This window comes from Fusarium phalaenopsidis (assembly GCF_050370095.1).
Source record: "Fusarium phalaenopsidis strain FUZ10S chromosome Unknown contig_32296, whole genome shotgun sequence".
NCBI classification, from domain to species: Eukaryota; Fungi; Ascomycota; class Sordariomycetes; order Hypocreales; family Nectriaceae; genus Fusarium; species Fusarium phalaenopsidis.
In genome coordinates, this window is record NW_028145408.1 from 20582 (window position 1) to 33905 (window position 13324).

At 50.7% G+C, this 13324-nt stretch overlaps 5 protein-coding genes across 5 annotated transcripts; 3 read left to right on the plus strand and 2 right to left on the minus strand.

Moving 5' to 3' along the window:
* Positions 1-2564: 2564 nt before the first annotated feature.
* LRP88_05623 (glucosamine-6-phosphate deaminase) lies at positions 2565-3386 on the plus strand (the record flags this gene model as incomplete). Its single annotated transcript, XM_083242173.1, has 3 exons — positions 2565-2885; positions 2948-3121; positions 3186-3386. The coding sequence occupies 3 exons, from the start codon at positions 2565-2567 to the stop codon at positions 3384-3386; spliced, it is 696 nt and encodes a 231-aa protein (XP_083101109.1).
* A 200-nt stretch (positions 3387-3586) lies between these two features.
* On the minus strand, positions 3587-4846 carry LRP88_05624 (uncharacterized protein; the record flags this gene model as incomplete). The annotated part of the gene is made up of 3 exons (XM_083242174.1): positions 3587-3825; positions 3881-4315; positions 4627-4846. 3 exons carry the CDS (start codon positions 4844-4846, stop codon positions 3587-3589), a joined length of 894 nt encoding a protein of 297 aa, XP_083101110.1.
* A 1388-nt stretch (positions 4847-6234) lies between these two features.
* LRP88_05625 (uncharacterized protein) lies at positions 6235-7953 on the plus strand (the record flags this gene model as incomplete). The annotated part of the gene is made up of 2 exons (XM_083242175.1): positions 6235-6343; positions 6416-7953. 2 exons carry the CDS (start codon positions 6235-6237, stop codon positions 7951-7953), a joined length of 1647 nt encoding a protein of 548 aa, XP_083101111.1.
* A 446-nt stretch (positions 7954-8399) lies between these two features.
* LRP88_05626 (uncharacterized protein) lies at positions 8400-10243 on the minus strand (the record flags this gene model as incomplete). Its single annotated transcript, XM_083242176.1, has 5 exons — positions 8400-8726; positions 8781-9098; positions 9148-9546; positions 9603-9870; positions 9921-10243. The coding sequence occupies 5 exons, from the start codon at positions 10241-10243 to the stop codon at positions 8400-8402; spliced, it is 1635 nt and encodes a 544-aa protein (XP_083101112.1).
* Positions 10244-11030: 787 nt separating this feature from the next.
* On the plus strand, positions 11031-12824 carry LRP88_05627 (choline transport protein; the record flags this gene model as incomplete). Its single annotated transcript, XM_083242177.1, has 5 exons — positions 11031-11118; positions 11197-11505; positions 11563-11963; positions 12032-12330; positions 12389-12824. The coding sequence occupies 5 exons, from the start codon at positions 11031-11033 to the stop codon at positions 12822-12824; spliced, it is 1533 nt and encodes a 510-aa protein (XP_083101113.1).
* Positions 12825-13324: the final 500 nt, after the last annotated feature.

Consider the following 13324-nt stretch of genomic DNA (forward strand, 5'->3'; position numbering starts at 1 on the left):
AGCTATTATTGCCTTCGCCCTTATCTACTTAGCTGCTTTAGAAATATTAAGTAAATCCCGGGAGTTAAAATGCCTTACCTAGCCCAGTCTCTTTACCTATGCTAAATCCCGGTTTATATCCTCTTCTAAGTCGCCCTTTTAGAGCTATATAATATCTTTTACTTTTAGCTCGGCCTAGCTATTAGTAATAATCTTTTTTATAGCGCTATCTCTTATTATACTAGTATTATTTAATATATTATTAATATTATTATAGTCTTAAATAATCTAATACTACGCATACTTTCTATATATCTAAGTTTATAATTAAACTTTAGTTTATTAATTCTCTGCGGCCTTATGCCCTATCTCCCTCTAGTAATAGGTGATATTATCGCGTGCTATTATGAGATACCTATATGCGGCGCAGCTATAACTATGTAGCACATTAAGCGGTTTAATTGCCGCACTACTATTAGCCGGTAGTTAACTAAGCTTTAAATCGGCTAAATCCATAGTACTATAATAGTTCTTAATATCCTTTAGCGTCTATCCTATTATTTAATGCTTATGCTAGAAATGCGACTTAATACTAGCACCGGGCTAAACTACTACTTTATAATCATAGTAGATAAGCATTTAGTGCTCCTTATTAAGTTAGGCAATATTATTTATACTTTACTATATTAGCTTTAGCTAATAACTAAAGCTTTTAATAAAATAAGTTAAAAATACTATTATAGAGTCCTTTTTAACTATAAACCCCTTTCCTTTATAACCTTAACCCTAATTAGCTACTAGCTAACCCTAACCCTAGTATTAGGAAATTTTAGACTAATTAGTGACTTAATCTAACTCTAAGCGATATTACTCTAAAGCACAGACGGCAAAACACGATTTGTATAGGCGATTTTACTTAAATCGCCGGAGAATAATACCTAGGGTCCTAGCCTTTGTCAGTTGTCGGGATCCTGTCGACGAGGATCGATGGAGATACCTGTGTTGTGGAGAGCGACATGATTGAGAAAGAGTATTTTGATAATGAGAGAAGTTGAGGAGAGATGGAATTAGCACTCTGAAATTACATGGCATTCTTTTGTTACACAGTATCATTCACAAGTGTGGCTTTCGCTCAAATCAAGAAACAGACAGGGAGGTGCTGACGCGCGCTGCGTCATAGTTGGGTCGAGGACAGCCAACAGCGCTGGGTGATTGAGTGTTGGAGAACAGGTTTCTATAGCAGGGAAGACACATCCCTATACAACCCCCCCATGACATAAGGTTAATTCAACACTCTTCCCACACCCTGACTTTGCGATTATGACGCCCAAATAATAAATGCGAAATGCGTGTCCATAAGATAAGATAATTTACGAAACCCCTATTTCAACACAGGAAACACAGTTAAAGTGCTGCAGCCGTGTCGCCAAGAGTCAAACCAGGTTTACATCTTGATCTTATATTTCCGCATGCAATCCATCGCTTGGAAAACATTTTTATAAAACTCGTCGTCATTAAGCTACCGATCATACATGGCAATATTTGATGCTTCGATTCATTAGATGCTTAGCAAGCTTTGCTTGTTCGGGCACGATACTCCATGGATTTTTTCCAAGTCAAGAGACGCCTATAGGGTATGCCAGTCAAAAACCCCAAACCTCCCCGTGATGGATCATCACAAACCTCGACACCATGTCAGACCTCACTTCCGACTGATCGCAAAATGGCGGCAAGGTTTGCCCTTTACCCGTTTCTATCACCGGTCCGAGGTCCGCGTGGTCATATCGCCCTGGTGCTCTATGCTAGTCACCCCCTCAACCCCATATTAATGCTCTGCAACCGGACCTACGTAGATCAGGGTCTCTCTCCGCCTCTCCGCCATGCATAAAATCCATTGGAATGATTTTACCGCTTGGAGTTGAGGAAAAGTGGGCGCAAGGGTGTGTGTGATAGGGATACCGGTGAACCGGGCCGGACACCTCGGCATAGCATCCGGAAATGCCGGCGCAAAACCAAGCGCCGATGAATAAGTTATCACAGGAGGAAATAAATATCTGAGGCAGGTAAGTTATAGCAGCAGCTATCCGATTCGATGCTGCGGATTCTCTTTGAGTCTTTTTGCCTGCTTCTGCTTAATCTATTCGTCCCTCTCTTCGATTAATTGCATGATGAGACTTATCGTCAGACCAGACGCCGCCACATCAGCGGCATATGTGGCCAGGTATATTATAGGTCAGTTGCGACGATGGCATCCCTTTGCCATCATCCTTGCCTGTTCCGGCCGTTCTTTGTCAATGTCTGTATTGTGTCTGACCATCATGTCGCCTAGATCGTATTCGCACCTTCCAGCCTAGGTCAGAGAAGCCTTTCGTTCTTGGTCTCCCGACAGGGGGTAGTCCGATTGCAGTATATGAGATCCTCGTAGATGCGTACGACGCTGGTCGTGTTTCTTTTGAGCATGTCATCACGTTCAACATGGTGGGTACGTTCACCGACAGGGAAGAGTGCAAATTGACCAAGTACGGGCGTGCCAGGACGAGTACACCGGGTTACCCAGAGATCATCCCGAGTCATATCACAGCTTCATGTTCCGCCACTTGTTTTCCCGGGTAAACATCAAGCCTGAGAACGTCCATATCCTCGACGGCAACGCCCCCGACCTCGACGAAGAATGCACTAGGTATGAGGCCAAGATCAAGGAAGTTGGGGGCATTGAGCTCTTCTTCGGCGGCGTTGGGCCCGATGGTCACATTGCATTCAATGAGCCGGGCTCGAGTCTCGCCTCTAGGACAAGAGTGAAGACGCTAGCCATGGACACAATCCGTGCCAACTCCCGCTTTTTCAACGGAGATATCCACAAGGTGCCCCAGATGGCGCTGACCGTGGGTGTCCAAACTATCATGGATGTAAGTACCTGCTATGGCTTGTGTGTATCCCCAGATCAGAATCTGACAGTCCTTGTTGAAAGGCCAGGGAGGTTGTCATAATTGCCAATGGCGCGACCAAGGCAGTTGCCGTTCAGAAGGCCATTGAATGCGGAGTTAACCACATGTGCACCCTCTCCTGTCTCCAGATGCATCCCTTCTCTATGGTTGTAGTCGACGAGGACGCCACTCTCGAGCTACAGGTCAAGACGGTCAAGGTACATTTGTTCGGCGTTGAGCAGCTGTCAGAAGTATGGATAATGGTGCTAACAGAATACTCAGTACTTCAAGAGCATTGAAAAGGTCGGGCTCGGTCGCGGCTTCGAGCAGAAGATTCCCCTCCGGTTGCGTAGCTGGTCGCTGGCTAGCCCCCCGCAGACTCCAGACGGCAAGACGCCAGACAACTTTGATGAAAGCTTGGTGGACCTAACACCGGACAACATGTCTTCAAGGATGGAATCTTGGCCTGTGGCATACACGTGAATTTTCAGAACTGGATATTGGTGTCAACATTATTGTCTTTGGCGTTCCGTCATTGTATTGAGAATAGAGATGGGTTGGCTTATTAGAGGCGCCTTGGATGACAGTATTGAACTCGTAGGCAAATCGACACCCTCGAAATGGTAGTCCTGCTGCGATAATGTATTGCGTAAATCAGCATCTTTCGTCGCGTACTCCAAGCTTCAGATTTGATTATCATATGGCAACATGTCAAACCCAGACTGCAAGCTGCCCTGGTTGAAGATGAACCAAGAAGTGTCAAACTCTCCATCAAACTGGAAACCGTCTTCATTTCCCATGACCGGAGTATGCAAGGATTGAAGCTTCTGCTCCAGTCTGCTCGCTAGCAGGCCATGGACATTGGAGCTCTCAGCGACAGATTCGCGCAGTTTGGCTAGATGGGCATTCACGTTCTCTAAATCTACGACGGGTCAGCGGAAAACCCATCAAGCCCTTGTCTGCAGGGGACGACATACCATCAGGCTCTCCAACTCCGCCCTCTACACCCTGAATCACAATCAAGGCGGCCCAAGTGATGACAACCAAGTCAAAATTAGACCAGATGGAGTGATCAGTCAACTGGAGCTTCACAGCGTCTCGAGCAGAGACGAGAAGCTCATGCTGTTCCTTTGGCGTCGAGTCCGAGAACAGATCGCTCCCTCTCGCAGGCAGGTAGACCGACAGCACCAAAACACGGTGGAGGACATACTGCCGGATGGCTAGCCGTCTCTCGCCTTCGGGGTCATCCTGTCGGGCTCCAAATTCGACGAGCCAGTCATCCAGCTGGCGAGCCCAGTCGCGGATTACCGCCGCGTCGACGCCACTGAAAGAGACTGCAACGGAGTCGGCTGGCCGTGTTATTCTAGGTGTCTCGCTCGACAGGCCTGACCATATGGTTGGGAGACCCCTTCCTGCGAAATGCGTTAAACCAGTGTGCATCATGCGGGAGAGTCGGTAGATATGGTCTTGTGGGGATATGCGAAGGCATGGAAACGGAGCTACAATAGGTACCACTGGGCATGAGAGGTGGACAGATGCATGTTCCAGATCGACAATCTCCAAAGGTTAGTGAATGGGAGATAGGAGCCGAAGGGCGGTTGTCAAGTTACCTGGAGACCCGTGAAAAGCCTCTGCCATTCCAGGGAGGATTCGCCCGTACTCGGTGGACAGTGCTCGAGAATCAGCCGATAAGCCACGGAAATCCAAATCCCCGTCTCCTTACTTATGCCTTCTCTTAGTAAACCGGCGAGAATAATGCCCAGGATTGTCTGAAATGCCCATTCTTCTGATTGTTTCGGCTCCGTGGGCTCACGGCCGATGATGCTCGAGGGAACACAGAGCTGTGAGATGGCGATGCATAAAACGGAGAAGTAGTCTGGGGCCAGCTCAGCATCAGCCGGGGCGCCTCTTATGCTAGAGCAGTATAACATGGCAGCAAGCATTATCGGAGTCGGCGACGAGAAGGTTTGTTTTCTTGGGAGAAAGTGAAGCCCAAGCATTGCGTCGTGAAAACTGGCCGAGTTGTGGATGTAAGTTACAAGCCACCGAAGGGTACAAGGAAGGTCAAGGAGACCTACGTCGACCACAAACGCTTGATGAGCGACTGATTCCATATCTTGAGGTTGGCATCTTCGGAACAGGTCGACTTCAGAGCCTGGATGGAGTCGGATAGAGGTCTGAGGACAGCATCGTCAAAAGTCTCTTCCTCGCCATCCCGCAGTGGAGTTTGACTCGTGTTGCTTTGCGCAACTGTAGTGTTTATACCGGGAAGGCCCACATGCTCTTCTATCCTCCTCAGCCTCCACAGAATTTGCTCGTTGAGAGATTGGCCTTCTGCTTCGGAAGCTGCTGGGAGCGTGGCCGGTCTCGGAACTGTGATCTCGAACGAGGCAGCCTGTAGGAGTCGAGTATTGCTTAGCCTAGGCTGAGAAGGTGCCAGAGTCCATCGTATGCGCAGAACCGACGCCACAAGACTATGAAAACGAGATGGAACCATTTGAATACCTACATTTGCCCGGGGAAGAAACACGCATTGGGTCCCGGCTCGAGAGCACCTTCGACATGACGATGCCCCATGGTCAATCCGGCATTTCATCTAAACAACCAAGCAGTATGAGTGAGCAAATGTCCGTACTCGGAGCTCCAGGCGACGCAGAATTTGTGCACGGCACCTTTTGGCGTCGACAATTGACTACAGGACCGGGTCAGCACGTCTGTGGATATGGTCAAGCGCCCCATCCGGGACCCCTTGCTTACCACAGGCCTTGCGGGACCTGGCTTCAGGAAGGACTTCCAGAGCGGGCCCCCGCAATCTGGAGCCGTCTTGGCCTTCCATGCTCCCGGATGTCGCGTGATGTCGCGTCCAGCCGCTGCAGTTCGGGAGAGGGTGACGAGAAAATGCCACACCGGCGATCAGGCTGTTTTTACCGGATGGGCCGGGTCCCGACCTCCTCACCCCTTGTTTCCCGTTTCATTTCCGAAGGCTCGGGTCAAATGACTCGTTGCTGATAGGGCAACGGGCGTTTTTCTGCGATTGGTCAAGGTCGATATGGGGGCCGGCGATTGCGGGCCGACATTGCCGGTCCTGCTCCGAAGGGACCGACCGGCTTTTACCGTGTGAGCATGTTGCTCGCCGTATGCATCGGAATGCCCTTGCCCGGTGGAATTCGCGAACGACTCAACCTGCAACTGGTATTCCGTGTCACCTGACAGGATTTTCCCCTTCCACAACCGCCCCTACGCGTACCTCGTTGTAATCCAAATACCAGCTCAGACTAAGGATCCTTCCTTGTTCTCCCGAGCCCATGCATGATATTTCCCGAAACTAGCCATGGTCCAACCCCCTGACGTTCTTGGCTGGGCCAAGGACATCGCTCAGGAATTCAATATTGACGCTGCCAAAATTCGGGAGGCTAATATTCATTTTATAAAACAACTCAGTAAGTAAGAAGATTACGAGAGGATGTATTCGTCCCATACCTCGTCTCAAACAATACTGACACCCGAGACAGAGGACGGGCTCAGGATAGAGGATGCTTCGTTATTGCAAGTTCCATCCTTCGTCACCAAGCTCCCTGATGGAACCGAAAAGGGCGTTTGCCTCGCCATCGATCTCGGTGGAACAAACCTGAGGGTCTGCTCAGTTGATCTGCATGGCGATTCAACGCTCTCCGTCATCCAGTCCAAAGCCGCGATCCCCCAGGAAATCATGACTGCGGACACCTACAAGACTCTGTTCGGATTCATTGCCCAGCATACGGAATCATTCATGCAAGGACACATGCCTGATGCTATAGATCGATGGCAACAGGTGCTGAGGACCACACCGGACAGAATAGATGAAAGGGTCAGGCGGGAGCACTGTTACTCACTCGGGTTCTCCTTCAGTTTCACCTTTCACCAACGGGCCATCAACCAGGGAACCCTCATGTACTGGACCAAATCCTTCAACATCAAGGACGCCATCGGCCGGGACCCATGTGCCATGTTACAAGAAGCCCTGGATGAGCGATCCCTCCCACTCACTGTGACTGCTCTTGTCAACGACACGGTCGGCACGCTAGCTGCCAGAGCATACTGTGCTCCTACCCAGGGCAAAACTCTCCTGGGTGCTATTTTCGGGACTGGTACAAACGGAGCTTACATGGAGAAAGTGTCGGACATACAAAAGCTGGCTTCCAATGGCATGGTCAAAGATGGCCTTCGGGATCAGCACATGGCATTGAATACGGAATGGGGTGGTTTTGATAGGGATCTGGAAGTGCTCCCAATCACACGATACGACGAGGAGCTCGACCGCAACTCGGTGAATCCCAAAGATCAGCACTACGAGAAGCGCATCTCTGGATTGTACCTGGGTGAGCTGTTACGAAGGGTCATCCTGGCAGGAATTGAAGCCGGCGTTCTGGCTTTAGAAGAGCCGCCCAGCTCTCGCCTTCACTCGGCATACTCGATCGACAGTTCATTCTTGTCAAACATGCTGCAAGATTCGAGTCCTCAGCTTGACGATGCAAAACAGCACATTGTTCAGGTTCTTGGAAGTCGGATGCCGACAACTGCCGAGGCTGAGAGCCTTAAGATAGTGGCCGAAGCCATTGGTAGAAGAGCGGCTCGACTCTCAGCTGTCGCGATCGCGGGGGTGGTCATACAGTCTGGGAGACTTGATTCTCAAGACAAACCGGCCATTGCGAGCCGATCCGGGGCTTTCACAAGCATGTTTCCCACTCGCCTCCTCCAGGCTGGGCTTGACTTGCTTGGTCGATGGATGAAAGGACGCCCCGCCGCACCAAAAGACCTGCTCAAGTTGAAGAGAAAGGGCCTGTGTGGCGCTGACGGCGGATCTATGAGCAACACCATTGATGTCGGTGTGGACGGATCTTTGTTTGAATTCTTCCCTGGCTTTGAGGGAAACTTGCGGGCGGCATTGCGTGAGATTCCGGAAATCGGGCTGACTCACGAGGCAAGGATCAGTATGGGAGCGGCCGAGGATGGAAGCAGTGTAGGGGCTGCGTTGATTGCAATGTTGAGCGGGCAAAACAATACTCTATAGAATGGAGACTGGCGTTCTTCTCTTGTAGGAGGTTAGACTGAGCAAGAACAGTACACGATGAATATTTTTGAGACATCAATCATGTCTTTTCCATGTGGTCCGCACGAACCATGGCAACTGTGTACTTTAAAGGATAAAGAATGAACCAAAGGCTAGCTTCGTCATGTTCCACTACGGATGACTCCCCTATCAAAATCCTAGTCGAGATTAGAATTGCTTTGGCCTCTCGTTCACGTCGAACTCAAAGCTGGGCATGGGGTGTTGCAATTCTACTGGGCAATAAAATATTATAAAGATTTCATATAGATTCTATCTCGTGTCCAAGCACTGATCCAGTTGGAAAGGCGAATTCTCGAGCCACCTCGTCTCTTGCCGGCATATGGTTGCCCAAACCCAAGTCATGGTTCGGTGATTTATCTTGCTTAGGGCAAAGTTTTCGGCTCATCTTATGCGATCTCCAGATCCAGCGTCAGCGTGGGCTTGCCAACAAAACCAGCAGGCATGACATAGGTGAAGTTCCAGAACTCAAAGTCTCGGATAGGCTTGTCCGCACCGCCATAGTGTCCAGCAAAGGATAACCGATATTCCGGGTTCACGTTGCCCGAGACAGCGACCTTAAGGCCTGGGACGTCTTCCCATCCCGAAATTGTCCTCTTGTTCTTGAATGTGCCTACAAGAAGTGAGAACACAGAGGCCGAGGTGCCGTGCGGGTAGGCTAGCTTAAGCTGACCGGCCTTGACCTTGGTTTGCACACCAGTCTCTGTTGGGTAGAGCTGGTGAAGAATGTTAGGAGACGGTTCTGGTTGCCTTGACAAGACAGCACTTACCGAGATGAAAGAAATCTCGCTGCCAGTGTCCCACTGGACAACGGCAGGATTGAAGGCAGCCTGGTTCTGGCCAGGACCTCCGAGAGATACCTCGTCAAATGACTCAGCACCGATAGTAAGCTTCTCGGAGAGCCACGTCGTGATGTTTCGTGGAACCTTGTCGAAGGGAGGGTAGTATGAGCTGGCCGTGAAAGTGTGCTCGGAGAAGGTCTTGAGGCCCGAGAGGACCTTCTTGGGAATCAATTTTTTGTGATCATCTGCTAGCACCGCAAATAGAGGTGCCCAGGCATAATCTGCCATGTGAGACATGACTTGAGGCTGAACTCGGTTAATACTAGTACAGATATGGGCAAGTTGCAGGGCTCACCTTGTCGATAAGCGATGAGTTTTCCTTGCCAATCAAGGTCCAAAACCAGAGCGCCATGAGACTAAGGTATCGGTTCATATCGTATCCATATGATCGATCCCAGGGTCCGGCGATATTCTTCATTCCTGGATGCCAAAGCTGGCCAATGGCTTCCCAGGTATGTTTAATCATCGAAGGCGCCGTCTGGGTCATGATGGAGTCCTCCGGGAGATACTTGCTCCAGAGAAGAAGCCCAAATAGAGAAACGCCCGTATAGGTACCCGAGTTGAACTCGGAGAGAGTGTTATCACGGTTGAAGAGGTCAATGATCTCCTGGGCGTACTTTTCCCCGCTGCGAGTCATATTCGTTTCCTTCAGACGACGACCAGTCCAGCCAGAAACAAACGCACGCATAATTGACTAAGCCCAGCGTCAGTGACCTTCCTCGTTGCCATTCCCGCTGCAATCTCACTCACGGGGTTACTGTACGCGGGATAGAGGTTATCCTGGGTGGGATCGGTATGCCCAAAGCGGTACTCATCGCCCTTGGTGGTATTGTAGAGCGACTGGAGGATAAGCCGTTGCGTGGACTTGGTGATAAGGTGAGAGTATTCCTCAATAGCCATGATCAGGGTTGTGCCCACGAAGCCACGCCAATTGGGATCCCAAGACCCGTAGATCTTGGGTGGGTAAGCTAGGGAGCCAACATAAGGCTCTTCTGGCTCTTGCTGATATGTTGCATACCTATTCAGTGTTGGTAATGTGTATTATCCCCAGGTTGCCAAGACACTCACCATTCGTCAGCAGGAACCTTGTATTGGGCATTGATGACATTCGTGATAATCTTCTCGGCCTCGGCGACATCCTTCCCCTTGTTTCGAGCTAAGAGACCGAAAGCATACCAAACAGAGCTTCGGGTCTCATGGCCGAGCGCCATCGCCGCACTGAAGTCATAGAGATATCCAGCCTCGGCGTCATAGAAGCCATCCATCCACTCCATGCTTTCAGTGAAGAGAGAGCGGGCGCTTGGGGACATGGACTTGAGAGCCGAAGGAGCTGCCGAGACGGTGGCAGCCAGGGCGGCGAGGCCCAGAGGCGCCAAAGCTGTGATGTGCATGTTAACGAGAGGAGAGGAGGGATTGGCTTCTAAACCGACCGGGCCTGTTGAGGCGGCTTTCGTAACAATGAAGCTGGGTTCAATCAGAAGCATCAAAAGCCCAGGATCGGCGGAGGGATGCGCGTTATATACATGGCGCTTCACCAGACTGTTACTACTTGACGCCTACACAAACCTGGCTTCCAACTAGTCCTGCAGCTGCTGTTGGCCTCGGAGATGATGCCACCCAGTCAATGATCATCCGACCCATCCATTCATGCTATCTTGCGGACTGCCCCCTCGGCTCATGAGCCCCAAGACCCCACACGGAGCATCGACAGAGTAGGACTAGGTCGCGGGGACGTGAGGGTCGTATCAACGGCTTTGGCCATCCCACGACTACGCCGGCTCTCTTCGGCGCCAGGGATCCCCACCCGGGCCGGATTTGACCGGCCACTTTCGCTGTGATAAGCCATCCCCCGACGATAGCGTGATAGGCATGTCCCCGTATCTTTCAAGTGGGTTCCTCCAAGGGTTAAGTCGCTCTGACCGGGGAAGCTTGAGAGGGGATGCACACGCGACACTGCGGGCGGGCGCGAGGTTGGTATGGTAAGGATAAAATTCCCCATTCTCCTCTGTCCTCTGTCAGCATCACGCGGGGAATCATCGAGTATATAGACCAGGGCACCCATTCACAACCTCATCCGAGCTCTTCGACACGAGTTTGTTCCGCCAGTTTGTTGTACCGCCCCGTCTCGCCCGTTTCAACTCGGCCGTCCCCCATCTGTCAATCGCAAATTTTTCCAATATGGGATCTGAAGAGGTCGGCGCCAGCACCCGCGCCAGGAGCGCCGAAGAGACCAACATCAAGCAGACCATGGATGCTGACGAGCTCCGTTTAGCTCAGATGGGCAAGTTGTCCACTCAAGCAGGTTTTTATTTAATTTAGGAATTCCCCTCTGACCAATTACCAGGCCACACTCAGGAGCTTCAGAGACACTTCAGCACGCTGAGTCTGATTGGCCTGGCATCGACGACCACCATCTCTTGGACGGGTCTCGGCCTCGGCTTAATCACTGAGATTGGTGCTGGAGGCCCCGGCGCGGTCATCTACGGCTTTATCCTCGTGACGGTGTTGCAATGCTTTCTCGGCGCATCTTTGGCCGAGTTTGTTTCCTCTTATCCCACTGAAGGAGGCATGTATCACTGGATTGCTGCTGTTGCTCCCAGGCGAGCTACTGGGGTTCTGAGCTTCTTCACGGGATGGTTCAGTGTCCTTGGCTGTAGGTGCCAACCATTGTGGTTTCAACTGGTCGCCTTGCGTGCTGACTTGCTTCGAGGGATCTTTACCACCGCCTCTACCAACCTCATCTTTGCGCAGATTGTCATGGCCCTCATCGCTCTGTATCATGAGACGCTTGAGATCAAGGCCTGGCAGACTTTCATTGTCTACCAGGGCCTCAACCTCATCACGGCGGCTGTTGTCATGTTTGGAAACAAAATTATCCCCGGCTTGAACAGGTTCTCGCTCTTCTACCTTCAAATCGGCTGGCTTGTGGTGCTGGTTACTGTGGTTGCCTGCGCTCCGTCTCACCGAAGCGCCGACTTTGTCTTCAAGACTTGGATCAACAATACCGGCTGGGAGAACCAGGTCATCTGCTTCATCACCGGTCTCGTTAACCCCCTCTACAGTCTTGGAGGTTTGGACGGTGTTACTCACATCACTGAGGAGATGCCCAACGTGAGTGACAGCTTGAAACAAGTGACCTGACTCTTTTTGATCGTCATGAGCTGACCGAGTGTCTTCAGCCCTCTCGAAACGCTCCTTTGGCCATTGCCATCACTCTCACGATTGCCTTCTGCACCGGCCTCACTTACCTGGTCGCCCTCATGTTCTCCATCCAGGATTTCGATGCTCTGTCCGAGACAAACACTGGCTTGCCTCTCGCTGAACTCTTCCGTCAAGTCACCGAAAAGGCCGGCGGTGCTTTTGGGCTTATATTCATTCTCTTTATCGCTCTTGGGCCGTGTGTGGTCTCCTCCCAGCTTAGCACTGGTCGCATCTTTTGGGCCTTTTCTCGCGATGGTGCCATGCCGTTTTCTAAAACGTAAGCGTAGTCTGCCTGGAATACAGTGTTAACGGGGCAGCGCTGACAACGGCATCAGATGGTCCAAAGTCCACTCTCTTCATCAGATCCCCTTCAACTCTCAGCTTGCCGTCACGGCGATCATCGCTGCTCTGGGATGCCTGTATCTCGGCTCGTCTACGGCGTTCAACTCCCTTCTTGGTAGTGCGGTCACGATCAACAACATCTCTTACATGATCCCGATCCTTACCAACCTGCTTACCGGACGAAAGAACATGCACCGCGGGGTTTTCCACATGGGTCCTGTCCTCGGGCCCATTGTAAACACCGTCACGGTGTGCTGGCTGGCATTCGCTATTGTGTTTTTCTCGTTCCCCTACGTCATGCCTGTCGAGGTTAACAATATGAACTACACCTGTGTTGTGGTCGGCGGTTTGGTTATTCTGGTTGGAGCCTGGTGGTTCAAGGCTGGAAAGAACTACTCAGAGAAGATGCTCAAGGCGAAGGAGCTGTAGGAGACTGTCCAAGAACAGAAGCCTTTGGCTTTGGGTAGCTTGAATGTACATTACCCGCAGTCTTGCCTATTACTATTATTCTTATTACCCTGACGCGAATATCGATGACTGCCGGCCGAGCTAATCTATCCCTGAGCTTTGAGTTAATTCGGAGTGCAAGAAATAGGACTATAACTATTTGTCGTCACCACCCATCGAGCGTAATGTTCTCAAATTCGGATTCAGACTAGCTATTAGATGGGTAAAATATTTTCGATGCCTGTCTACCCAATACCTCCTCTTGCTAAGCTACTAGATTAAAAGCATTGAATAATTAATGGCATGCTTCTAATATCGGCGGATAGACGATAGAGGTTAAGCCAACTCATTCTTCAGCTAGTATAGGTCGCAGCTCCCTTGCTTATCGAGGTCACCCGCTCAGTGGTAGTCTCCTTAACTGTGGATATTATAGTCTTGGAAACCGTACTTCTTAGAGTCACCGTACTCCTTAGAGCCACCGT